We start from the raw sequence: 27010 nt of genomic DNA on the forward strand, positions 1-27010 counted from the left end.
ATTTCTCTAGAGATACCATCTATTGTTATCTCTTACCTCCCCCCCACCCCCCTTATTATTTGGCATTTATTTTTATCCCATATTTCTTTTGATGCAGCACAAGCATCATCAAACATTATTTATTTTATGTATGTATTGCCATAAATATGTCGCTTGTAGACAATAAAATGCACATATTTGCCCTGAAGAACTTAAGATCAAAGACGCCATTTCTTCAAATGGATTCATCCATAGATTCATGCCCATGCTTGTGTTTCTTTGTGAGTCTAGCCCTCACATATCTACATTAGCCATTTTCTTAAAACATCCCATTAGTGCAAGCAACGACAGCACAAATGTAGACTAGCTGCCAGTTTTTCAACCATCATGCCATCTAACCGCTCAGAGCAGGCTAAGACAACACTACAGTTTATTTTAAGGCTTTACTTCATCAGATATTAGAAATCACAGGAAGCTAAGAGGTTTTCAATCTTAGCTATACAGTAAAATCTGAGGAGTAACTCCAAACCTGAAGATGGCAGATCGGCTTGGTCCATTTTAGGAGGCCTTCAATTTGTGGTTTAAAGACCCTAAAATTGGGACATTATATTATTTCCTTTCTGTTAAATAGGCATCTTTGTGCCTGTTAGATATGACCACACAGATCCCTGCTTGGGTTCAGATTGAACAAGAATTGGAATAATCTGTCTCCCTTTCAGGCACTGTAGGATCAAATTATTATAGATTTGATGGCTCCAGAGTGCCCACAATAATAGCTGTGAGACAAGCTTGGTTAAAACTTGGCTAGAAAGTTCTGCTTCCATTAATTCTTCCAGGTAGAGGCAGTCCGATGGAGCAATCCCATCCTTAAACTTGGTGGCAAAACCATGATGTGAAGGGTTTAGTGGACAGAGGAATGATGACTGTGTCACAGCTAACTGACAATCACAAATTTAAGCCATCTGTAGATCTTCAGCAACAATTCTTGCCCTTCTCCAAAGCATGAATGTATCTCCAGTTAAAGCATTTACTTACTAATATATTTGGACTGAGTATATTGGGAGCTCCAGAACCTCAAAAATGTTATTATTTTGGAGGAAATTTCTGGCATTTACTCAACCAGTTGGTATCCTTTTATGATTTGCTAGGCCAAAAAACTCTGCCAAAGATTGATAAATTTAAAGTTGCTTGAAACAGAGATTTGGATACACAGCTATCTCTGACCCAATGGAATATAATTGTATCTTATGTTAAAAAAGGTACTATAGACCTGAGGCTATGGCTTATTTATCAAAAGACTTTTTTTTTTTCAAATATACTTGTCCCCGCACAGGCTAACACTAATGGGCCTCATAAATGCTGACCACTGTTGGAAATTAACTCCCTTGGTGCTACATTATCGCATATGATTTATGAGTGTTCCTGTATCAACAATTCCTGGTATGACGTGGGTCAAGGGACCAATTTTGTACTGGATGCTAACTTGGAGTCCTCCCACTTAAGTTTAATTTTTTGATATATTCCTGATACCTGGAGATTACCTGGTAACAAAGAGGCATAGTTCCCATGTGCAACTTTGGTCTTTAAAAAAAATAATCCTGCAAAAATGGAAAAGATGATCCCCACCAAATATTGATTCCAGGCTCAGTGATATGGCTTACCTTGCCAATAATAAATGACTGGCATTTCACAGAAAGGAAGTGCCCAAAAAATTCAAAACAATTTGGGCTGCCTTTTTAGAGGCCTATGAGTCACATAGACCCTAAAGATAGATATGTTGTGTCCAATCACTTTGTGTGTTATGATGAATCTGGTATTTTGTTATATTTGTTATATTTGAAAAAAATTAATAATAGAGCTGTCAAGCGATTCAAACAATCATGATTAATCACACGATTAAAAATTAATTGATTAATTGCACTGAAATAATAATAGAATACCATTTATTTAGATATTTTTGGATGTTTTCTAAATTTTTACATATGTTGATTTCAATTACTACACAGAATACAAAGTGTACAGTGGTCACTATATTTTTGATTGAAATTATTTGTGCTGTAAAAAACAAAAAAAATAGTATTTTTCAATTCACCTCATACAAGTATAGTAATGCAATTTCTATCATGGAAGTTGAACTTACAAATGTAGAATTATGTACAAAAAATAACAGGATACAAAAATAAAACAATGTAAAAATAGAGCCCACAAGTCCACTCAGTCTTACTTCTTGTTCAGCCAATTGCTCAGATAAACAAGTTTGTTTACATTTACGGGAGATAATGCTGCCGGCTTCTTATTTACAATGTCACCTGAAAGTGAGAACAAGTGTTCGCATGGCACTTTATAGCCAGCATTGCAAGGTATTTATGTGGCAGATATGCTAAACATTTTTATGCCCCTTCATGCTTCGGCTACCATTCCAGAGGACGTGCTTCCATGCTGATAACGCTCGTTAAAATAATAACGTGTTAATTAAATTTTGACTGAACTCCTTGGGGGAGAATAGTATGTCTCCTGCTCTGTTTTACCCACATTCTACCATGTATTACATATTATAGCAGTCTTGGATGATGACCCAGCACATCACCAAATCATATATTAAATTAATATATTTGAAAATGTAAAAAAAGTCCAAAAATAGTTAATAAATTTCAATTGGTATTCTATGGTTTAACAGTGTGATTAAAACTGTGATTAATCATGATTAACATTTTTAAAATCACAATATTTTTTGAGTTAATCACTAAAGCAGCAAGATTACCCATTGTTCACAACTAATGGCTAAACGCTAAATACTGTTTAACTGCATGTATGCCCAAGGTTATAAAGTCTGTTTCCTGAAGTGACTCAGTAATGGTTGTGGGACAAATCACAACATTAACTAATGCCAGAGTATCATTTTCTTCGACATGTTCAATTGTATTTTTGTTACTTTATTTCAGTTTTTAACAAGGAAATTTCAGTTCTTCCCCTGAAAGTGTAGCAACCCCAGAATTTCTGCAGGCCTCCAGTGATGGAGGTACACTATAGCTGAAGGGAACACTAGGATCTGTAGTCCTGATACTGTTGAAGTTTGTAAGGCACTGATTAAGATATTTCACTGTAAATTGGCAACCCAATTTTAAAAGCAACATCCACTCATGCCAAGTCATTTTATAAAAAACAGCCTTCAAAACTGAGTATGCCCACTGTATCCTAATCTTGCTGTCTAATTAGTGGGTTCAAGATGTGCAAAGCCTTTTCAAAAGTTGGAGTTTAAAAAAACAACACCCATAAACACACACTCTCATTTGCAGCAGAAAGCAGAGCAGGTTGTTTGTTTGTTTGTTTTTTAAATACTTAACACAAAAGCAACCCAGGCATTTTTAAAATACTGGTCTTATTAAATCCACTTTTTACTCTAAATTGTGGTTTTGGTTTTGTTTCGTTTAAAGACTACCCTGAAATCTTTCAATTAATCACAGAAAAGATATAAAAAGATCACGAGGGGCCTAAGTAGCATAAGATGTTACACTTGGCCTGATGTAAAAAACAAAAAACAAAAAACCCAACAATAGCATAAAGAATAAAATAAAAACTTTAGAATGTAAAGAGACAATCTCATTAAAGCATTTCTTCAACTTGCTCTATGAGGAGACAGGACTAGTAGTAACATTCTAAAGAAAATCCTGAATTGTAAAGCATTTAATTCTGACTCCTGCCAAACTCCCATTCAAGCCAGTGACAGTCCATGGCTGGCCAGAATGAGAAAGGTGTTTAAAAATATACAAACACCAAAAAAGCAATCAACCATTGAGTAATCATCACTTAAATATTTGGCTCAGCATCATATGGCTGGTGCATACCTCAAATCCATAATAAATAAAATTGTTGCTATGTGAATATGTGTATGTGAAAAGTGCAGTGAAACATATACATGTTCACCTTTATTAGTCAACTTTCGATCTTTTAAGAGACCACCACAGAATATAGACAAATGTATTCATATAATTCTGTTCCAACTTCATTATCTTTTGATGAAGCTTCAAACTTCATATAGCTACAGATTTTGGTTGGCTCTTTGGGTGATTATTTAAAGTAGGTTTCAATGTATACAAAACAAAACAATAACTAAACATTAAAAGAATATTAAGGTTGCAAAGCCAAACACTCAGAAGTTGGAAATGCCAGAATTAAGGTCCCCTGTATAACACTATGATACATTATGATATAGTCTTTAATCATATGACCACATACGGTTTTGTTCCACAAGAACCCTGACTCATTCTACTTGGGTGTTCCAACTTTGTGACTTCTAATCTTTTCTTAATGTCATTTTTTGGATGCAGTATCCTGAATTTTTAAAAAAGCCAACAGAACAATACGACATGTGTCATGTCATATGATACCATATTGATCACCACATGGCTCATCAGCAGAAAGACTGTGAGCTTTAGATCTATAGCACAGCCCTCTACCACTTGACCTGAGTAACAGGTTGCAGTTAATATGTTATTGTCTACATGGATGAGCCACTGAGTGGGAAAAGTGAAGAGACATGACCATAGAATCATAGAACTGGAAGGGTCCTCGAGAGGTCATCTAGTCCAGTCCCCTGCACTCAAGGCAGGACTAAGTATTGTCTAGACCATCCCTGACAGGGTTTGTCCAACCTGCTCCTAAAAATCCCCAATGATGGAGATTCCACAACCTCCCTAGGCAATTTATTCCAGTGCTAAACCACTCTGACAGTTAAGAAGTTTTTCCTAATGTCCAACCTAAACTGCCCTTGCTGCAATTTAAGCCCATTGCTTCTTGTCCTATCCTCAGATGTTAAGGAGAACAATTTTTCTCCCTCCTCCTTGTAACAACATTTTATATGCTTGAAAACTCTTATGTCCCCTCTCAGTCTTCTCTTCTCCAGTCTAAACAAACCCAATTTTTTCAATCTTCCCTCATAGTTTATGGTTTCTAGACCTTTAATCGTTTTTCTTGCTCTTCTCTGGACTTTCTCCAATTTGTCCACATCTTTCCTGAAATATGGCGCCCAGAACTGGACACAATATTCCAGTTAAGGCCTAATCAGCATGGAGTAGAGCGGAAGAATTACTTCTCGTGTCTTGCTTACAACACTTCTGCTAATACATTAGCAGAATTATGTTTGCTTTTTTTGCAACAGCATTACACTGTTGACTCCTATTTAGCTTGTGATCCACTCTGACCCCCAGATCCTTTTCCACAGTACTCCTTCATAGGCAGTCATTTCCCATTTTGTATGTGTGCAACTGATTGGTCCTTCCTAAGTGGAATACTTTTCATTTGTCCTTACTGAACTTCATCCTATTTACTTCAGATCATTTATCCGGTTTGCACTTGCAACCTCTCACAGCTTGGTATCTCCTGCAAGCTTTATAAATGGACTCTCTATGCCATTATCTAAATCATTGATGAAGCTATTGAACAGAACCAGACCCAGAATCAATCCCCGTGGGAACCCACTCGTTATGCCCTACCAACATGACTGTGAACCACTGATAACTCTCTGGGAATGATTTGCAACCAGTTTTGCACCTTATAGTAGCTCCATCTAGGTTGTATTTCCTTAATTTGTTTATGAAAAGGTCATGCGAGGCAGTATCAAAAGCCTTACTGAAGTCAAGATATACCACATCTACCACTTCCCCCCTATCCACAAGGCTTGTTATCCTGTCAAAGGTGTCAGTGGGTTTCACAGCTAGCCATGAGAGGAATGTTGAGACTGAGGACTTCAGGGTTCAATTCTAGGTTCTGCACGGGAGTATTCTCTAGTGGTTAAAAATTCTTTCCCTTGAGTCCCTGATAAGCCTGATCCCTTCTGCCCTTATTCCTTCAAGCTGTCCCTGTCCCAGCCTCCTCTGCCACTACTCCATAGCTCCTGTCTCAGTCTTTTCCTCTCCCTTCCTCCCCAGCTGCTACCTCAGACCAGGTCCACACTATAGACTCCTGCTGGTATAGCTATGTTGGTTGGGGTGTGAAGTGGTGGCTGACTGACTTAGTTGTGCGGCATAAGCCCCTAGTGTAGACACAGCTATCCTGACAAAACTGCTCTTTTACTGCTTTAGCTTGTTTCACGAATGCAGGGAGCTTTTACATATCAGTACAATGTGCAACTTTACCAGGATAGTTTTGTCTACACTGGGAGCATTTTGATGGTATAGTATATTGGTATTCCTGGCAAAGCGCTTCAAGTGTAGACAGGGCCTCAGTTTCCCCTCCACTATTTCTGTGCATTCCAGTCACACTACTTCCTTCTCCATGATGTATGGGTGCCAGCCCAGGAGAGCATTGAGAGCACAGCAGAGACAAATTACCTGTCTTCAAATGTCATGCCTGGTGCAGCCAGGAGCAGCAACTGCAGGGAAAGTTTAGTTCAGCCCCTGCAGCTACAGGACAGCACATACTCAGTTGCTTTGTGCAAATGACCTACATGCAGTCAAGTCAGTAAGTAAGAGCTTATCTGGATAACTTAGCTGCCAGCTACCGACAGCCCTATACCAAGCATGTGGGAACTGTAATTTTTCAGGACTTTATTACTTGTCCAAATTGGGGCACATCCCTGATACCAAGCCAGCTTCACTGCTAAATTTCAAGTCCCTGATTCAAAGTATGGAGGCATTAAATAGTCCTATGAATTTAATGTGGACAAAATTCTAAACTCATTCTTGGAAACAGCTGAACTGTTTTTGCTAAAACTGTTTTGTAAAACAAAAAAATCAGCCTGAGGCCTACTCCCAGCTTGGAATATTTCAGCCTGAGCCATTACAGTTTGGCAAAATTATAAGCAACTGAAAAGTGGTCTTATAATGGAAAAGATTAGTAACCTTAGAATCATGAAACCATAGGTGCCGCTATCAGCTCTGCCTATAACCACATAATAAAATAACATGTATTATATATAAGCTGAAGTTTAAGTTTTTTCTTACATTTGTAAAACTACATTATGAACAAAAAATCAGAAATTTTCACTATTAGTGATTAACACAGATAAGTTACTCCTTTAAATCAATTGAATTACCTGTGTAAAGACTATAGGAATGGGTCCTAAGTATGTTCAAATACGTGCCAGAAAACAGAATGATAAAAGATAGTTATTGTGTTTCTTGCTTAACTTACTTTTTTTGTCTGAGTTTAATTATGTTTTTTCTACTCCAAAATTTTCTTTCAGTTCAATAAATCTATGAGAGATTGTTACAAAATTCAGTAATAGACCAATTCTACTTATAGACCATAAGCAACCAACCCTCAAGTGATATGGAGTTGTACTCCGGCAATAAAAAAAGAACGATCACTTTATACATTTTTTAAAAGTCGGGCTTTATGGATACAAATCACAGATGAACCTAGTCTGGTGTAATCAGTTATGATTTAAAACATGTACTCACTACACACTGTGAAAATGTGTTATTTTGAGACATTTTTCTTATGAAACTCAGTTGGACATTAATCCTGTCATTGGAAATTGGAATAGAATAGGCCATTTCTTGCTAATTATAGAGCCAACAAATTTGAAAAATTACTTTTTAGGTTGCATCAAGTAGTTATTTTGAAAATAAACCCAGTCACAGAAAACCAATGTTGAAATAGAATCCAAGGAAAAAGAAGAAGCATTAATCTTCTCTGCAAGAAGACTCCACAGTAAGTGACACTATGAACATCTGCTGATTAAGTTATCGGAACACAGCCACATATTTCCTTATACTCCTAAATAATACGGCTGCTCATTAACATAGATCCCACTGGAGAAATAGCCTTTAACTTGCAAATAAAGTTCTATGTTGTAAAAAAGAACTCTGCCCCACTAATAATTTTCAAACTATACTAAAATCAGAAGACTTTGAGCTGATTAGACTGTAAAATAAATAAAGCTGCTAATGATTAAAATGCATCAAGCACTTAATAAATTATCACAAGGACTGGGAAAAATGAGCTTTTAGCTCAGTGATAGCAACATTTCTCCTAACTGAAATCATGGAAAAAGACAAATCAAAATGGATTAAAATTTTATCACCTTTGCACAGACCATACACTAAGAAGAGACATGATTTAACCAAAGATGAGAGTTTAGGCATCATTCTACAAATACATTAGAAGCAAGAGGAAGACCAAGGACAGCGTATGCCTGATACTCGGGGTGCGTGGGATATATTAGCGGGAGTGTTGAAAGCAAGACACGAGAAGTAATTTTTCCACTCTACTCCATGCTGATTAGGCCTCTACTAGATTAGTGTGTCTGGATCTAGGCGCCACATTTCAGAAAAAAAAAATGTGTACAAATTGGAAAACATCCAGAGAAGAGGAACAAAAATGATTAAAGATCTAGAAAACATGACCTATGAGGGAAGATTGAAAAAATTGGTTTAGTTTAGTCTGGAGAAGAGAAGACTGAGAGGGGACACGAGAACAGTTTTAAAGTACATCAAAGGTTGTTACAAGAAGGATGGAGAAAAATTGTTCTCCTTAACCTTTGAGGATAGGACGAAGCAATGGGCTTAAATTGAAGCAAGGGTAGTTTAGATTGGACATTAAGAAAAAATTTCTGTCAGGATGGTTAAGCAACTGGAATAAATTGTCTAGGGAGGTTGTGGAATCTCCATCATTGGAGATTTTTAAGAGTGTGTTAGACAAACACCTGTCAGGGATGGCCTAGGTAATACTTAGTCATGACATGAGGTCAGGGGACTGGACCAGATGACCTCTCAAGGTCCCTTCCAGTCCTATGATTCGATGACTTCATTTCTTGACATTAATTAAACAAATGTTAAGAAACACTACAGGAAGAGGCGGAGATTTTTCACAAAACCTCAACCTCCTAGGCTGCTTTGAAAACCCTCAAAGGAAAGCTCCAGCTGATTCAAGAACTACAACCAATTAGTGACCCGACTTTGCTGAACTTCTGAAATCTGACACGTAACAGGCAGAGGATTAATTAACTTGTAATGTTACTGATTTTAAACCTTTCAGAAGAAAAAAAAATCAGGCATTTGCCAACTTTTACTGAAAGAGACAGAATGCATATGAATGCTGTATGGTGATTTGTATGTGTTAGTCACTCTTCATTTATATGGCAATAGATTTTAAATAATATATCTATCAGTATTTGCATTTTTCAGAAACTGAATAGCTCATACAGCTGATACATCATCGATCAAATGAATGGTCTTACTACAGTCTTAAAAGTAATATTTTATATTAAAACAAACATTCTTCCACTGACAGCACAGTAAGAAAGAAGATAGCTGGAATTATTTTTCAAGGTGGGAGATTGAAAGAAAATAAACAAATTGGGGTGGAGTGAGGGAGAGAAAGGCTGAAATAGTTTTGCAGGGTTCATGACTGAACTGATGAATCAAATAGTAACAATGGAATATTACTAGCAAATATTAAGAAAATGGAAAGTTCATAATGCATCAAAATTCTGTTTCCTGCATGTTGTCAGAGGAGGAGGAAAGCAACAACAACCCATAGGGAAAAATGACAGGAGTCAGGTGTTGTGATAAGCTCACAGCACAAAAGCACAGTAGCCAGCACTGAAATTGACTTTAAAATATGTTTCTATTTAAAGAAGGAAGTTTTGTTTACTTGAATCTAATAGAGAAACTCTGCATCCCTTTTGCCTGCAGTAAATGTGAAAAAATATCTTTAGAACATGACATTCAAAAAGTCATAACAAGTAAGAACTCTAAAGTTCTGCTCATACAAAGTTTTTCTACTTTGTCTCTATTTTAGTTCTATGGGAAATAACAGCTGAACCAAACCGTGCTCTTGCTGTCAGGATTTAGTACTGCTAAGTACATCTGCTAGACTGCCTTTAAAAAAAAAAAAAATTATGATGCAATATAAATATTGTAGGTGTCACTGCTCTCTCGGTCTAAATTACTAAAAGAGAAATGTAGCTCCTACAGAAATCTTTAGTTTCTTTCAGCACCTTTTGCTTTTATTATAGTCTGGAAAGTCTAGACAAGGAGAGCAGCTACCGTCATATGTCTCCCCTGTACTGTCAGTTTGCTGGCATGCATCTAAAGTAGGTGGAAGTCAGTTGGCCCAAATCCACCTTCAGGGCCCGAAGAAGAGCTCTGTGTAGCTCAAAAGTGCATCTCTCTCACCAACAGAAGTTGACCCAATAAACTACCTCCCCCACCTTGGCTTTCTAATATCCTGGGAGCGACCTGGCTACACCACCACTGCGTATCTCCTTTCATAGGCACGTGCTAGTGCTGTTCATTTAAATATATATATACTCTTTGCTGCATTTAAATATATGTCTCCAGTAGCAAGAATGTGGGTACAAGAGAGCCCAGCCTAATCTACTTATCGCACAAAAAACAAACCTCCCCCCCAAACCAGCTGATATTCAAGGTATTTATTGAGGAGTCTTTTCCTCTCCTGTTTGGTCAGTCTGTCTAAGGTTTCAGATTTTTTTCCATAGCTCTCAACAATCTTTAGCTAGCCACAGTATGATTCTCTCCAGAGTATGTCTCACCCCAGTGCAAAAAATTATTACAAATCCTATAGTATCAAGAGTCTGCTACTTGTCTCAGCTAGTAAGGTTTTTTTCTAGACAGTAGGGTATAGAAGAAAGTAAAAAATTGTCATGTAGTCTATAGCTGGTGGGTTGCTCATTAGCACACCTCAGTGAATGGGAATGACAGAGCCAAGCAGAGGGGAGAGATGTGAATAGGTTCATTTTAACAGATGTGAAAGTAGCAGGTTGAACTACTGGCCGATAGATGTCTTTCTTCAGTTTGCAGGGGCTAGGACTGACAGAAAGTCATCAAATACAATACAAAAGGCCAAGTTTTCAGGCCTCCATTTTTTCATGCCATCAGTTTTGTTGGAGTAAATTACTGTAGGCATAATTTTGTACCTGCAATTATTTTAGTATGAAGTTTAGATCACTTAGACACCTAAGTATCTGCTGTGCTTGTCACTTCATTTGGATCTCTTGGTACTCAGGACCTCTGAAAAATCAGCCACTTTGAGAGTCTAGCATTAGGCACCCAAGTCTGAAAAGGTCAGTTGCTATTTCCAGATTCTGTGTGTACTAAATATACTCACAAAAATTCAAAATGTAGGTGTGCAAATTACACCTGTCAGAGACAAAGCATTTGTAACATGCCACTAAAAAAAACCAAACAAAAACAAAAACAAAAAACCCTACCTCTAGTCTTTGCTTTTCCTTGCTTCAATAAAATAAAATTAAATAAAAATAAAATAAAATAAAATAAAGGAATGATAGCCAATACATTTAAGCTATTGCATATTAGCCCAGCTAAAAAACAAAAACAAAACAAAAAAACTGGGATATGGCTTGATTGTTCTTGGGTCAATGAATTGTTAAACAACTTCTTGTAAAGTGGGTGTCTCTCAGTGATTTAATCATAGAAAGTGAACAAAGCAACCCAATATTTGATTCAGCGAAACATATCCAGGATTGAAAAAAGCACAATTTCACAGAGACACTCAATGTGGGAAATATAGTGGTAGATAGTATTTATTTGAAAATAATGTACAAAATGTCCATCAAGTGGGGTAGATAGAAAAAGAGGAAAGTGAATGGCCTCCTTTCATCTGGGATTATTACTGTGTTTCTTCAGTCACCCACAACAGCAATAAATAGTCTCACTTCAGAAATCCATGATACAAAGCCAAGATGTCCTTAATATTCTAATCCTCTATTCCTTCCTAAACTGTCATTTTCCTCACTCAGTAATTACATTTTCAAAACATTTTTAGGTGAAGGTGGAGAGACAGAAAGATTAAAACCTAACTGAGATAAGTGCTTATATATTTTAAAATGCTATGCAACGTCTCATAAAATAGTTACTTGGCTGCTGCTTTTCAAACCTTAATATTCTGCCCATCTGAGATGTTGTTTGTTTTGTTTCATGCCCAAATGCAGTAGTCCACAGTATGGACAAATGGTCTGTAGCATTTCAACCTTGAATGCCACACCTTTCTCAATTTATACTGGGAAACTGCATCTGAAAACACAAAAGTTATTTATTTTGTCCCCTCATTACTTTAACACAGGGGAGCTGATTTAAACCAAAATAGGTTAAGAAACGCTAGGAATGAGTGATCCCTGAAAGAACCTGGCACATTCCTTCCTGGACCATAGTTCTTCGTAATATGTGGTTTTATGATGCAGAGACTGGTGGACTACTGACTATTGCATCTTGCTCCCCCTGCCCTGCTTGTTTGTAACGGTCATCGCTTCATATGTACATGTTTGCACAAATAACGAAATGGTGAATTACAAACATTTCAAAAATCCTTCTCATTTTCAGTGTCTTCCTATAAAAACCACCAGGTCTTTTGGCTCATGCACAGCATTGGTAGATTATGGTAATATATACGATATAAAGTCAATTGTGTAAATGAGATGTCAGTTCAATTCCCAAGAACAACTGAAATTAGCTTTATAAATAATTAATAAATTATAGACTTGTCATCATTATGCACGCCATATTTTGGAGTGCAGAATTGTGTTGACCAGTGTGTATTGATCACCCAAAACTTTCCTGCGTAACTACTTTTTCAGAACCATATTAGATCTTGGAAAGTACACTATAGGACTCTCAGGGCTCTTTTTCCTTAGAAGACTGTGTTCACTAAATCTGCATATGGATCCCAAAATTAAACATCTGGAGCGTAATGCTCAGAAAGCTCATACTCGGTTCAAAAGGAATCAATTAAAAAAAATCAAAACACACGCAGAGAAACAAAACAAAAACTTTGAACTCCATTGTCACGTCACACACAAATGAGTCTCACTGAGAGATAGCCAGAAAGGATTTGATTCACTATGAATTTTAACCACTTCATATCAAAACATTCAGTGCCCCAGCTGTGAAGAGCTAAATTGGACTCCTGTATTTAAAGGTTACCTTTAAAGAGAGACTGGTTTATTATACCAAACAACAAAAAACCCTGAATTTCACTATTTCCCCCAACCCCGCCATTGCAGATTAGAAGCATGTTAAATAAGGTCGCTCTGAAAAATTTATGATTCTAACGGTCAGTTGTTTTAACCTGTAGATAGATTTACTTTATTCATTACATGGTAATTTAGGCTTTAGGAACATGGCACTGGGGCCAGGAATTTTGATTCTAGAAAGTGAGTCTACTCATGTGAGAATAGTTATATTTGTGCATAAGCTTTTTGCAGTATTGGGTCATAAAATAATTTTTTCATCTCTCACTATTATCAATAAAAGCAATGCCATGGTTTGGCACAGACAATATGATATAAATGACTTACTTCAATCAGTCTGTTTCTGTCCCTCAGTGCAATGTGGTTCACTGTACCTGAGATAATAGAGCTCACTGACGTAGGTGGATGGCTGTTCCTAAGCAACCGGAGAAACTATGCAGGGTTTAATGATTTTTATTTAATGCATTTTTATGAGACGAACACTACCTTTTTTGTATTGTGATGTTTTAGATGGAAATGCTGTTTACTCTGGAAGCTATATTTAGCAATCCTGCCACAAAACAAACAAAAAGAATTGAGTACTCTGATCTTAGATATTCAGACAGCTAGTTTATAAACATTTTAAATACTCCATCTATTATTATTATTTATATTATGATAGTGCCCAAAGGCCCTAGTATGCATAGGGGCCCCATTGTGCTGAGTATTATAAAAAGAAAGAAATAATATAGTTCTCCCTTCAGGGCAGGGATAATCTGAACACGTAGAGAAGAAAATATTGATATCATTTCTGTGCATATAAATACTTTGCTGCCAACTCATTCCTGATAAACTTTACTGGCACTGTCACTAACATTACAATCTTTATATTACAATTGATCTTTAAGATCAAATAATAGTAATAATAGCAGCAAGGTTTTCAAGAGTGGAAGCCTAAAATTAGGCTCCCACATCGATATTTTGGAACCTGCCCAATTTTCAAAAGCACCAAGAACCTCCTCAGAAGAGAAGAAAATCTTGGCCTGGAAGCACTAAAACAAAAACTTCATATAAAAACATTAAAAGCTAGAAGAGAAAACGGGAATTGGAGAACGTGGGCCAGATCCTCTGGTGGTGTAAACTGGCAGATGTCTACTGACTTTAGTGGAGCTATTCTAATTTACACCAGCTGAGAGTCTGGCCCAGTATTTATAATGATAACTAAACGTGAGAAGTTTCCACACTCAGTGCATTTTAACACTCTGAAGCTTCTAATTTAAACACTCTTATTATTCATATTACCACAGTGGCAAGGAGCCTCAGTCATGAGCCAGAACCCCATTGTGGGAGGTGTTGTACAAACACAGAACAAAAAGATTGTTCCTGCCTCAAGGACCTTACAATCTAAGTATAAAACAAGAGACAAGAGTTGCTGAAAGACAAGGGAGGAAACGGTGAGACAATATCAGTCAGCATGATAGGCTATGGTCTCCGCACAGCACCAGCAAGGCCACCGTAGGCATCCTGGCAAACGAAGAGTTCTGAGGAGGAATCTGAAGTCAGATAATGAGAGAGCTTTGCGGATGTTTACACGGAGTTCCTCCAAAGCATGAGGGCCAGCACAGGGGAAAGCACAAAGTGATAGTTTGAACATTTAATACATGGAGGACAGAGGCTGATATTGTAAGTCAGTCAAAGGCAGGAACTGACATCTCAATAGCAAATGAGAGAGGTGATAGGCAAGGTGAACATAGATAGGGTGGAGATAGGCTGCAAAAAGGTCTTGAAAGTGAAGACTGAGTCTTACGTTTGATATTATAGAGAAGGGAGAACCAGATGAGGGATTCAAAGAGAGAGGTGATGTGGTCAAAGCTACAGGCTGGGTGTATGAACTTTGCATCAGTATTCTCAATGCATATGAGCAAGGCAAGACTGCATTTGTCAAGGCCAGAAAACAGAATGTTGCAGTAACTGAGACATGAGAAAAGAGTTTGGACAAGAGAGTTTTGGCTGTGTGTTTGGAAAGGAAAGGCCATATTGCCACAACCTCCTAAAAAGTACAGCTTAGAACCCTAGCTCAGTTAACAAACTCACAGGACAAACCCCAATTTTCTCTCTCATAACACACATGTACATATGGCATAGTTGTTATAATCAATCAGCCCACAGCTGCTGATATACAAGTGTATGGTACAGAAACAGGTGAAGATGTTTTGTTTAATACCAAACTCACAAGTGAAAATCTCTAAGGCAAAGTCCATGTAGTTTCAACTGATACTGCATCAAAAAGCATGAATGTCACATTATTATAGCAAAGGAATGTATCAACCCCAAAGCAAAAAACCTAATGTGAGGAAGGGAGTTAAAATTCAGTCAGCAGAAAAGACCGAAACTGCTGAGAAGCAAGGACATAGTTTCTGTCAATACATGATAACTTAGTTCAGCTTATCAGTAAGAAAGAACAAAGCTTATGACCCTGGAAATAGACAGTTCAGCGAGGAAAACAGGATCGGGTCCAGACAAGCAAGCAGGAATATTTCAGTAGCACAAACGGCACTGACAACTGTAAACAATTGATAAGCTTATATGGTCAGTGCCTGCCCAGTAACTTAGTTCTTAGTACAGAACAAACCCTCCCTTTACAGCCCACTGGATATTTGTAAGTACTCATCCCTACTCCCACCCCCCGCACCCCGCCTCCTTCCCCCGCAAGGTAGTCATAGATGTTTGATGCAGTTAGGATGACCTCTCTATGTATGTACTGTTCTTATTTTTATCTTTGTTCAGGGTTCTCTCTTGACTTGTAACAATGTCTGTCTCTGTATGTACAGATAAATGCAAATGAATTGATAAGAGAATGTATATAACTGGCCACTATAGCACCATATCTTTGAAGCTGCTTGTCAGTCTTCCCGGTACCGTAAATAAACCCCTTCAGTATTGTCTGTGCTTGCCTGATTCTTCGGGAAAAGAATCTTTTTGCCTAACACTAACAGCCAAGAAGTTTCATTAAAAATTTCCTGGTTTTCCATTGCAATTTCCAAAATTATCTCACTAGGTCTAGGTTTGACAAGCCACAAATTGGCCAAGTTTCACTCCCAAACTTTGTGAACACGTTAAAGACTGAATTCTGTTTCCAGTAAACCTTGTGGGAATTAGATTTTGTAACAATGTGAGTTTCAGATGGCTCAGGGCTTGATTGGGAACATTCATAGTTTTGACAGCTGACTACTTCCACTCCACTCTAGATGATATTCTCAGGACAGAAGGCACAAATTGCTGCAGAATAGTAGGAATTCTTGCATAGAAGCACTTTATCTTGAATGCATGCTGCCGAATACAATCAACTAACATTGGTTTCACGAAGTCAACACACTGTGGGGAAAGTGCTTTTAACTACGCACACAACTCTACTCCTCAACTTGCGGCCAGGGTGAACCTTTGAAAAGTTGACCCTCAAAAGGTATATGAAGAAAAAAAAAAAGGAAAGGGAAGCTCAGACAAGTCAGAGGTCTTGGTTTCAAAACATCCTTCAGGTAAAGACAAGTTTTGTTTGTGAATACAGCCAGTTTATTGATGTGCAAAGGACAGATATTTCCAGGCACGTGAGTGGGTGACAGGAGCCCAGACTTTTTCCTGTGGAAACTACCTTAAACATCAGGATCCAGCTGAGGGAGCTGGATCCTGATGGAGTCCAACTACAAGAGCCAGCTCTTCAGTCCAAGAGCTCTTTTCTCCCTGCCAGTCTTCCTTCATTTGGCTCAATCTGCCCCTTGACCTACTTCTATGGCACTGCAAGAGAGTTAGTTCTAAGATAAGCTCGCTCTCACAAAAATGCTCCATGCCTAACCACATCTTGACTTTCCTTTCCCATTTGCTGTCTGGTAACACAACAGCCAAGAGCTTCCACCCAATAGTACTCTGATTTCTCCACAATGTACCTTCACAAAAGTAAATTTATATTCTTATAGTTGAGGAAAAAAAGCTAGAATGCCAAACCCTTGCTACTCCATTCCCTTTCAACAATACAGCAAGTTCCTATCACAGAAGCATATGAAGAAGGGAAAATAAGGATAGGCCCTATGAGAGATGAAAGGAGGCGAGTCAGACGGTATAAGAATAGGAAAAATAATAGTTATAGTCAAAAAGTCTTCCTCGAAATTTGGTATTGCCCATAACTTTATAACCAGCACTAACATGAGTCCCCAGAGTTTGGGATTCCATCCAAGACAGTTTGGGGAATATATCTATGTCAACAATATGATTGTGACTTAGATCATCCATTTGTAGCAGGGACTTGGCACACAACAAAGAGATACCGTTTGGGAAGTTGAAACAGGGTCATCAACAACTGAATAGCTCTACACTGGTAAAACAATGAGGTTGCTACTGATCAACCATTGTCTTTTAATGACTCTTTGCACAAAAACCCACAGAGGTGTTGGAGCATGGGAAAATCACCAAAAGGGAAGACAGAGGAAAGTGTCTCAGCCTGTTTTTTAAAAGGAGATATGCCCTCTGAGCAAGGGGAACCATTTCATAGCCAGAAACAGAGAGAGATGGCTGGAGGAGTGGGGGAAAGACTCTCAGGAGTGGTGAGGATTCAGAGGGGTGGGAGTGTGCCCTGGAGACCTAGAGGCAGAGACAGTGTCTGGGCTCTGCCCAGACCCAGCGGGATCCAAAGTTTGGGTCCTATTAGAACAGCTTGGTGATGATCTGTTAGAGGGACTTGACCTGGATGTAACACCATCATTTGCCTTTTAGATGCCCACTAAGCTATGCGACTCTCTAGACTTATAAAACTGGGGAAATGATCCTGACCTCCCTTGTAAAGTTCTTTGAGATCTACTGATGAAATGTGCTATAGGACCTTGGTATTACTGTGCATGTGCGCGCACACACACACACACACACACACACACAGAGTTATGGAAGGATGTATGGCAATTCTATACTTAAGGCTGTACAGTACTGTGAACTGCACTTAAAGAAGGTCTAAAACCCAGTTTCACACGTTAAAGATTAAATTTAGCCTCCAAACTTGGCACAGTAACTTCATTTTTTAGTAAAATATTTCCTAACTCTAGTAGAGGAAACATTTTAAAATGTTCCTTTTCTCAGAGTTAGTGAGGTTTTCTGAGTGGGGAATAGATCCACACACAGAGCTATATATGTAATTACACTGTTAGAGTGAGTATTTACATGTGAACATAATGAGAAGAAAATTTTAAATACAGAATGTGATACTTTAGGTGCAAGCATAGAAACAAATTGAAAGGGAACAGAATAAGCTTTAACTCCTCTTGCGTTTTAGTTTCATTTCAGGGGGTGGGGAGGGACAAACCAGATATTGTCAAAACTTTGATCATTTAATGATTTTTCTCTGCTATAGTTTAATGTTCATATGATCTATATACATTATGTAGTGTAGTTAATACCTTTGTATGACCTTCAGTACTGGTCATGTGCAAGTTGAATTAGAAATCATGCAGTCTAACTTTCTGTGTAGGACTGATGAGGATGTGTCTAAGCAAAGATCCCCATAATCACACATGGTATCAGGTTTTATCCACGGATACTGTTTTACACCAAACTGTTCAGAAGAAATTTGTTCAAGCCAGTAAATACCTTGTGTATTTCCCTAGCAGGAACTTACAGTTAAGACATTTCTGATCCAGTAAAGAAACTGAAATGAAAGGATTGAAGTTGGCCAGAGGATATTTTTGGCATAAAACAATGCTGAAGGACAATATCTGAACATTTGCCCCAAGGGCTCTCAAGTCAATAGCTCTAGGTTGAGTATGTTACCACCAGTTTATATCAGTGATAATCTTGGTTCTCCTTCTCCAAAATCCTCTCTGAAAAATAGATGGTTTAATTATTTACATCTCTTCAGCATTAAACAATATCTATGGGTTTTTTCCCCCTATACTGCTGCCAAATTCCCTCTCCCCTGAATTTAAAAAAAATAATTAAGGGTCTGTTCCTACTCTAGTTGAAATCAATGTCAAAACTCCCACTACCTTCAGCTGGATGGCAGAAGAACCTACATATTAAGGAATAAATTCTGCTTTCACATATTCATGTGCAATGCTCTCTGAAGTCTTCAAAACTCAGTGCAAAATCTTGCAAAGACAGGTTCTCATATGCACTGACTGATTGATTCCTCACACATTTCCTTCTTTTGGCCAGGGTGGAAATACCCTGAGAAGAGCATTTCCAGTAGTATGATAGTATTCATACTCCTAGGAAGTGCAAAGGAATATGACACCCATCCCTAATTATACCTCAATAAAATGAGAGTTTGTCTGAAAAGTGGATAAAAGAAGTCAAACATATAAATACTGAGGGGAAGAAGCTAAAAATTATCTACAGCACCATAGACAAATAATTGTATAAACTTATACAAATGTATAGTCTGTATTAATGAAAAAAATCCCAGTGACTCAAAAAAGAATCCATAAATACACAGAGATGTGCAACTGATTTCTGTCACAGTCACTTGCATTGCTCTTTGGTGATTATGAGTCAGAAGACCTGCTTCTGGCATCACATGTCTGGATGCACAGAGGAGACAAAATATCTAATTGTTCTGACTTTGGTTATGACAGTGGAGTCTTTCCCACCCTCCTATTTATTCTTCTGTAAAATTGCTGAAAAATAATGCAGATGTGCCATCTTGCATAGAGCACTGTCAGTAGTTGATGGCAGTGCAAGTGTTGAAGGACCGAAGGCAGCTATAGTTTATGACAGATCTAACAACTAGTCTTAAATGGAATTACAGCAGTGAGACATTCATATGGTATCTGTTTGTTGAGAAGAAAATTCTGCCCCTTCATCTGTGGGTAGAGAAATTTTCCTGGAAGCAGAAAGAGGGGATGCAATGTGGGAATAGAAGAAAAGTCTCTGCTCCACAGCCACTCTCTAAATACCAATGCATAACAGGCAGGGACAGAGTAGGCTAGAAGGGACTGAGTAATTCATTGCTACATCCAGCTTCAATTTTGAAATTGAAAAACTTTGTGAAAACAATTTTTGTTCTGTGCTGTTCATAAACTGTGCACTGTGAGTACTCAATAATCAAGCAGTATGACTGGCAAGTGACCGAATATTGTTTGCTGTGATTGAATTGCATGACCACAAAACAAAAAAAGTTTCAGTTCCTGTTCCAAAATTTACTTTCCAGAAATGTTCAGACAGGCACAAATCTTTGCAAAAATCCAAAGTGGTGCAAATACAGTGTGCCACAATGCACCCCTGTATTCACACCCTCCACACAATCACAATAATCTTTGTGCAAAGTATGCCTTGTGAGGTATCATTTGAGAACTCATAACTTGCTGATCAGTAATATCATGGTAAAATGTGTATAGCAGCATTACGTGTGAAGTTTTAAAGTTTTATGATGTTAGACGAAGGTTTCTAACCATCAGAGGAGGGAAGTTCTGGAACAGCCTTCCAAGGGAAGTAGTGGGGGCAAAAGACATATCTGGCTTCAAGACTAAACTTGATAAGTTTATGGAGGGGATGGTATGATGGGATAGCCTAATTTTGGCAATTAATTTGTCTTTGACTACTAGCGGTAAATATGCCCAATGGCTTGTGATTGGATGTTAGATGGGGTGGGATCTGAGTTACTACAGAGAATTCTTTCCTGGGTGTCTGGCTGGTGAGTCTTGCCCACATGCTCAGGGTTTAGCTGATCGCCATATTTGGGGTCGGGAAGGAATTTTCCTCCAGGGCAGATTGGCAGAAGCCCTGGGGGTTTTTTGCCTTCCTCTGCAGTGTGGGGCACGGGTCACTTGCTGGAAGATTCTCTGCACCTTGATGTCTTTAAACCATGATTTGCGGACTTCAATGGCTCAGACACAGGTTTGATACAGGAGTGGGTGGGTGAGATTCTGTGGCCTGCATTGTGCAGGAGGTCAGACTAGATGATCATAATGGTCCCTTCTGACCTTAAAGTCCATGATTCTATGAAAAATGCATGTTCAAAACTTACATAGCACCAACTTGGTGAAACAGACCAATCTTGAACAAAGGTGGGTATGTTTGCCTTAATTTGCATTTAATGAACATTGGAATTCCATTGCAAATTAGCAAGCAGAACAGAAAGAAAATGTATCACAAAAGTAATCTCTTCTCTTATTTTGTCAGTTGTTAATTTGAATTACGACAATACTTTATAGCAGACTAGTAAGCATACTGCATTTTAGTTTGTAAAAGTAATGAAATCTTAGTCACACAGAGCCCACACGATAGCATCCATAATTACACCTTTGCTGAGAGGTGGGGAGAGATCACTTTTTTTCTGCAGATTACGTAGTTTAGCGAAATGTGGATTACGGAAGTTTTGATGTACGTGCAGTTTTTCAAATTACTGTATCAGCTGAGCAGACAGGCCCAGATCCTGTATCAGATCCGTTTGCAGGCATTTCCTTCTAAAGTCAATATGACTCCACACAGGTGGTTCTAAAATGTAAGATCAGGGCCAAAAAGCAAGGTTATATTAGCCATTGCCCACTTGTCTTACATGCATAGATTTATAGATTGAAAGGCTAGAAGGTTCTATTGTGATCATCTAGTCTCACCTCCCATACAACACAGGCTATAAAACTTCCCAAAAATAATTCCTAGAGTATTTCTTTTAGAAAAACATCCAATCTTGATTTTAAAATGGTCAGTGATGGCGAATTCACCATGACTCTTTGTAAATTGTTCCTATGGTTATTTACTTGCACCATTAAAAATGTATGCCTCATTTCCACTCTGAATTTATCTAGCTTCAGCTTCCAGCCATTGGATTGTATTATGCCTTTCTTTGCTAGATTGAAGAGCTCATTATCAAATATTTGTTCCCCATGTAGATATTTACAGACTTATCAAATCACCCCTTAACCTTTTGTTTGTTAAGCTAAATCGATAGACTGAAAGAGCTCAATCACTATAAGGCATGTTTTCCAATACTTCAATCATTCACATGGGTCTTCTCCGAACTCTCTCCAATTTATCCACATCCTTCTCAAATTGTGGGCACTAGAGCTGGACATAGTATTCCAGCAGTGGTGGCAAGCTTGAACCTGCAATGGGTCTTGGTCGGTAAGTTATGCACATATGTTCTAGAGTGATCAGAAAAGTTTTCCCAGCAGTGAAGGCAGAAATGCATAAGGCACATATCAAAGCTTACATAACAAAACAGTAGTTACAATGTAACAGTGAATCTTTCTTTGACCCATTGTTTTGTAAATTACTGTATACAATCAAGTGACCTTAGTTTAGCTTTAGAATTACCTGACAATATAATGATTTTACTCTGGAATAAGCAACAGTTACACAGAAAACATTGCTCATGCTTACCTCTACCACAGTTGTTTTGGCAGCTTTGCACATAGGTTGGTTGAAGTTTCTTGCCGTTTTCCTATCACAGAAAAGGAAGGAGAAAATAATTAACAGTAAGAGTAAAATTATAACCATATCCATTTCAGAATTAGGCTATTACAACATGTTCCTGTAAAATAACTGTTTTCTTTCAGATAGCTGTGGATAAAATTGCTAGTAGAAGAGAGGAGAAAACCATAACAGCATTTTATAAAAAGCATATGAAAATATGTTACATTTTGATAAATCACGTTCTTTACAGCTTTCCATGACTTTTAATGGCCACATTATTTTTTGCAATTAAATATTCAATTGATAAACTCACTTATTTAATTGTTCAGAGCCAGCGGCAGTATGCTCTGTGCAATATTCCCCCTGGTTGCACTAATGCCTGTTGACAAAATTCACTCCTGTGCAGAGGACCAGCAGGAAGCCTATAAACCACTAAGGTCCCACGCATGACTTCAAAACATTACTTACATGGCACATGGGAATCTCTGCCATGCTAATCCTGGGACTTTCTCAAACCAAGCCTGCCAGCTGTGACAAATTTCCCTATGTATTATTTTTGTAACGTGGAAAAATGGCATCTAGGGAGTAAGACAAACAAATCAAACACTTTCCCTTATGACTTAATCACAACTCGAACCCAGATCTTACCAGAAAGAAAAAAAAATCTATTGAGCCACCTCCACACCTACATCTGAGATGCTACTTTTCAGAAAACAACACTTCCTTTGCAAAATTTTGGGCCATAATACCAAGTACATTCTACTTTCCAATGCAGTCAATAAAATTCTGCAGAAACTTTTTTCCATCAGAACCAAAGTGTTTCAGTGAACATTTCATCAAGAAAGTTTCTCAGGTCCAGAATGGAAATCAGACACAGAAAGAGTCAGTCAGTCTCCTCTTTAGCCCAGTGTACATGTCAGACCCAGGTTCAAGTCCCTGCTCTGTCCAGTTCAGAGCAGGAACTTGACTATGAGTGTTTCACGTCCTAGCTGAGAGCCCTAAATACCAAGCTATTGGCTACTCTGGAGTCTCTCTGTCTCTCTCTCTCTCATTTTTGGTGAAAATTTTTGAAAGTTCTTGTTTTTGTTCCACATTGAAATGAAAACAAATTTTGAAACCTTGCAATGTCTGGCAAAAATTGAGTTGTTTTCTGGCCAGCCCTAATTTCCAAGTCTTTACTCCTTGTCTCTTCACCCTTCACTTGCTTTTACCATGCTGAACTTTGGGCTTCCACTGCCCCCTCCTGGTTTTTTATGTTGTGCCAAATGCCATGACAGCATGCTCGACAGTTTCTTTCTGGTTTCTAATGTAGTACTAAGATGGAGTGAAAACAACTTAACAGTCCAAGGCCAAATACAGAGATGGAAATTGTTTTATTAACATTAACCAGCAACTATAAAATCTCTGGAAGAGACTAAAGGAGAAAAAAGATATTTCATCTTATAGCATCTGACAGCAGCACGTAGAGTACAGACACTGCATGCTCAGCTAGCAAGGGTATCAATAGTAGCATAGGCAGTGAGGCATAGTTTAGGTGAATAGAGTACCCTACGTTCCTGAACCCTCGGGTATACATCCTACGTGGCTCTCTACATGCCCATGCAGTACCTCCCATGTCTACACCGCTCTCCAGCTACTGGAGCCTCTCTCTGGTGCCTCCCCAATGCCAGAGCTTTTCGCCAACGCAGTGAAATCTACACACCGAAATGAGTGTAACTGCGTAACTAATGTACTCTACATACCGCTGTAAGTGTAGACAAGGCTTAAGGAAGTTGCCAAACTCATTTATATCTTTTACTGGACCAACTTCTGTTGGTGAGAGAGACAAGCTCTAATCAAAGACGCTGGTCCAATGAAAGATATTACCTCAGCCACCCTGTCTCTAATATACTGGGACCAACATGGCTACAACAACACTGCATACAATCTCATTTATGTAAGTTTTTACACCTGTGAAACTACTGATTTCAATGGCCTTACTCCAGATTTATAGCAATATGAAATCAGAATTAGACCAAAAGTCATCTTTCAAAAGGTTCACTCACTGATCCATTGAAAAACTGAGGTTTTACAATAACTCTCCAAGGCAAAATACCATTGAGATCCTTGGGTTTCCAAGGATTTTCTAGAGATGTAGTTTGATTCCCCATTAATTTTATTTAATATTTCCAGATTCTGAACAGCATTCCAGTATCAGTGCTTCTATCTGGTTCTAACCATTTGAATAGCATTCTGATAGTAACCTCTGAGTCTCCTTGTTATTGGGAGAGATTGATGCCAATAGTTTGGAGACCAAAGAAAGGTTTGTGATGCCAGTAAACTAACCCATATTTTTCTAGATATACTTAGACCCACCCAACTTAGAAGGATAACATTTATGTTGCAAGAAGAATTCCTTTTATTAGGCTTGCTATTTCAGTCTTTGCCAAACTTTATCCTGTTAAGTATGCTAAAAATAATCATGTCTGATAATGGTGAAGTGGTAACATTTTTAAATAGTGAAATTAAGGGAAAAACTTAAATTTGATTTTGCCAGAATTTTAATGTTTTTTGTTTTCAAAATCTGATCTGGAAAGTAATATTTTTACATAATAGCATTACATCAATAGGAGTCTGATAACATAGGCATTCTTGTTGATTATTTGGTCTAATTTCATTAGAATCTGACTAATGTAAACAGATCAATTTTCTATTAATCTTCTGTATTAAAGCTTTATTATAAACAAACCTTGTATAGCAAAACACAACAAATGCATCTCAAGTATTAAGTGTATTATCGTCCAGGTGGTCCTACTGAAGTCAGTGGGAGCTTTGCCATGAACTTAAAATGGGATCAAAGTTTCCAGGCAAATAAAAAACAAGCAATATTAAGCACAGACATGGACAGACAATAAAAAGCATCTTGGTTTTAATATCGAGGTATCACATTTAGCAGGGAAAATGTTTATGTACTAAAATGTAATTGAATTTGGGGAGTTTTGTCACAAAAAATAAAAAGCTAAAGAGAAATCTGAAAATGGTATCTGTGATGTAAAAATTAGATGCAATTCAAAGGTTTCACTCCAAGAAATCAAAAGTTTTCCAATATCGCTGTGGGGAAAAAAATACATTCACATAAATACTAATACAGTCACATAAATAGATGCAGTGTGTTAAAAGCTAACAAAGTCAGGTGTTGCCTATGGGCTTGAACACTCAGCCTCATATCCCCAGCTGCTATGTAGCTTGTAAATTCAGTTACTGCACTTGCATACAAATGCATAGTGTCCGATTTTCACTAGTTGTGTGGAAATACACATATACATATAGAAGTGCACAAATGAGCTTTAAAAACTGAATTGGTAACACATTCTTTTTCAGACAACGGTTTCTGCAGTACATGTTCATTTGCATATCTATAGTGGGGACACTCACTGATCATACCAATTTGAAAGTTATGGGTTGGATTGGCAGATTTCGATTTTATATATAATTGTGACAGATAACATCAATGTTTATTTTATACTTTTTTATTTTTATCAATTTAATTTTTCACAGTTGCAGGAAATTGAGAGGGCAGACAATTATTTAACGATAGAAGATACTGAGATTCACAAAGTTAAAGCTTGATAACCATTAAAACACAAATTGTCAGCCTCATGTACCAAAATAGACAAAGTCAATATCTTTAAATCAAACTCTAAAATAAGTTCTCAAGAGAATTGTTCTTATTTTACTGATCTGTAAATTTCAGTTATCCCTGGGAATTTTTTTTTAAGTTTGTGGGAGTGTGTACGGTGAAATCCATGCTTCCCAACAAAAATCTAATCTTTCCAACTCTAGGTTAGAGGCTCCTTGTGAGTGACATATTACAATCTCTGAAGATGCAGAAGGGCCTTAAGGTAGCATTCTCTAGAGGCTTACTGTTATAGGCACGGACCCAGACCATACATTGTTTTTTAACCTTCCTGAACTGCCAACTTCCTTAAACTTGTCAAAGACACAAAGCTTCACAAAGGATGTTAGTAGTGGAAGCATCTTTCTCCCTCATCCTTGTTTATTGCCCATATATCTAAAGCAAACATTTTAAAATGTCCAGGGTAGAGCATAGCTGTTAAGGTCATCTAGATAACAAGCAGACTCAACAGGCAAACACATGCCAGCCAAATCAATAAGTCCATTCTCCTGGTTTTGAAATCTAAGATAGCCTCAGTGCATGTCAAGAGCAATCATCATGAAGGCAAAAGGTAGCTGAAACCAGTTGCTTGTAGCTTATAAAGGCCCTAAACAACTTGCATCCAATCTGTACACAATGGTGTTTAAAGTCATGCCATAGGCTAAATTCACAAGTAGCAGAGCTCCCTGAAAAATGGGTCCTTGTGCTGGCGCAAAGCATCGCAGCTCCATGTGCAGGGGGGGAGGACCAGCAAGGGCCAGAACAGTACCAAAACTGAGTGGTATTGGCTAGGTTGGTGGCTTAAATGCGGCAGGGCTTGTGAAGAGAGGAGGTGGGGCTGGTAGAACAGAGGAAGCAAGGATGGTAGCATAGAGAAGGCAGGGTTGGTGGCACAGAGGGAACTGGGATTATTTAGTCTGTGGAAGAGAAGAATGAGGGGGGATTTGATAGCTGCTTTCAACTACCTGAAAGGGGGTTCCAAAGAGGATGGATCTAGACTGTTCTCAGTGGTAGCAGATGACAGAACAAGGAGTAATTGTCTCAAGTTGCAGTGT

General features: G+C 38.0%; 1 protein-coding gene across 2 annotated transcripts in view; it reads right to left on the reverse strand.

Moving 5' to 3' along the window:
- Positions 1-27010, reverse strand: part of OXCT1 (3-oxoacid CoA-transferase 1) — a 146775-nt gene that overhangs the window by 59599 nt on the left and 60166 nt on the right. For both annotated transcript variants that reach the window (XM_045021473.1, XM_045021472.1), the window contains exon 7: positions 22268-22328. In XM_045021473.1, coding sequence (XP_044877408.1) covers positions 22268-22328 — 61 coding nt within the window. The remainder of the gene's footprint in view (positions 1-22267; positions 22329-27010) is intronic.

This window comes from Mauremys mutica, chromosome 6 (genome assembly GCF_020497125.1).
Source record: "Mauremys mutica isolate MM-2020 ecotype Southern chromosome 6, ASM2049712v1, whole genome shotgun sequence".
Lineage (NCBI taxonomy): Eukaryota > Metazoa > Chordata > Testudines > Geoemydidae > Mauremys > Mauremys mutica.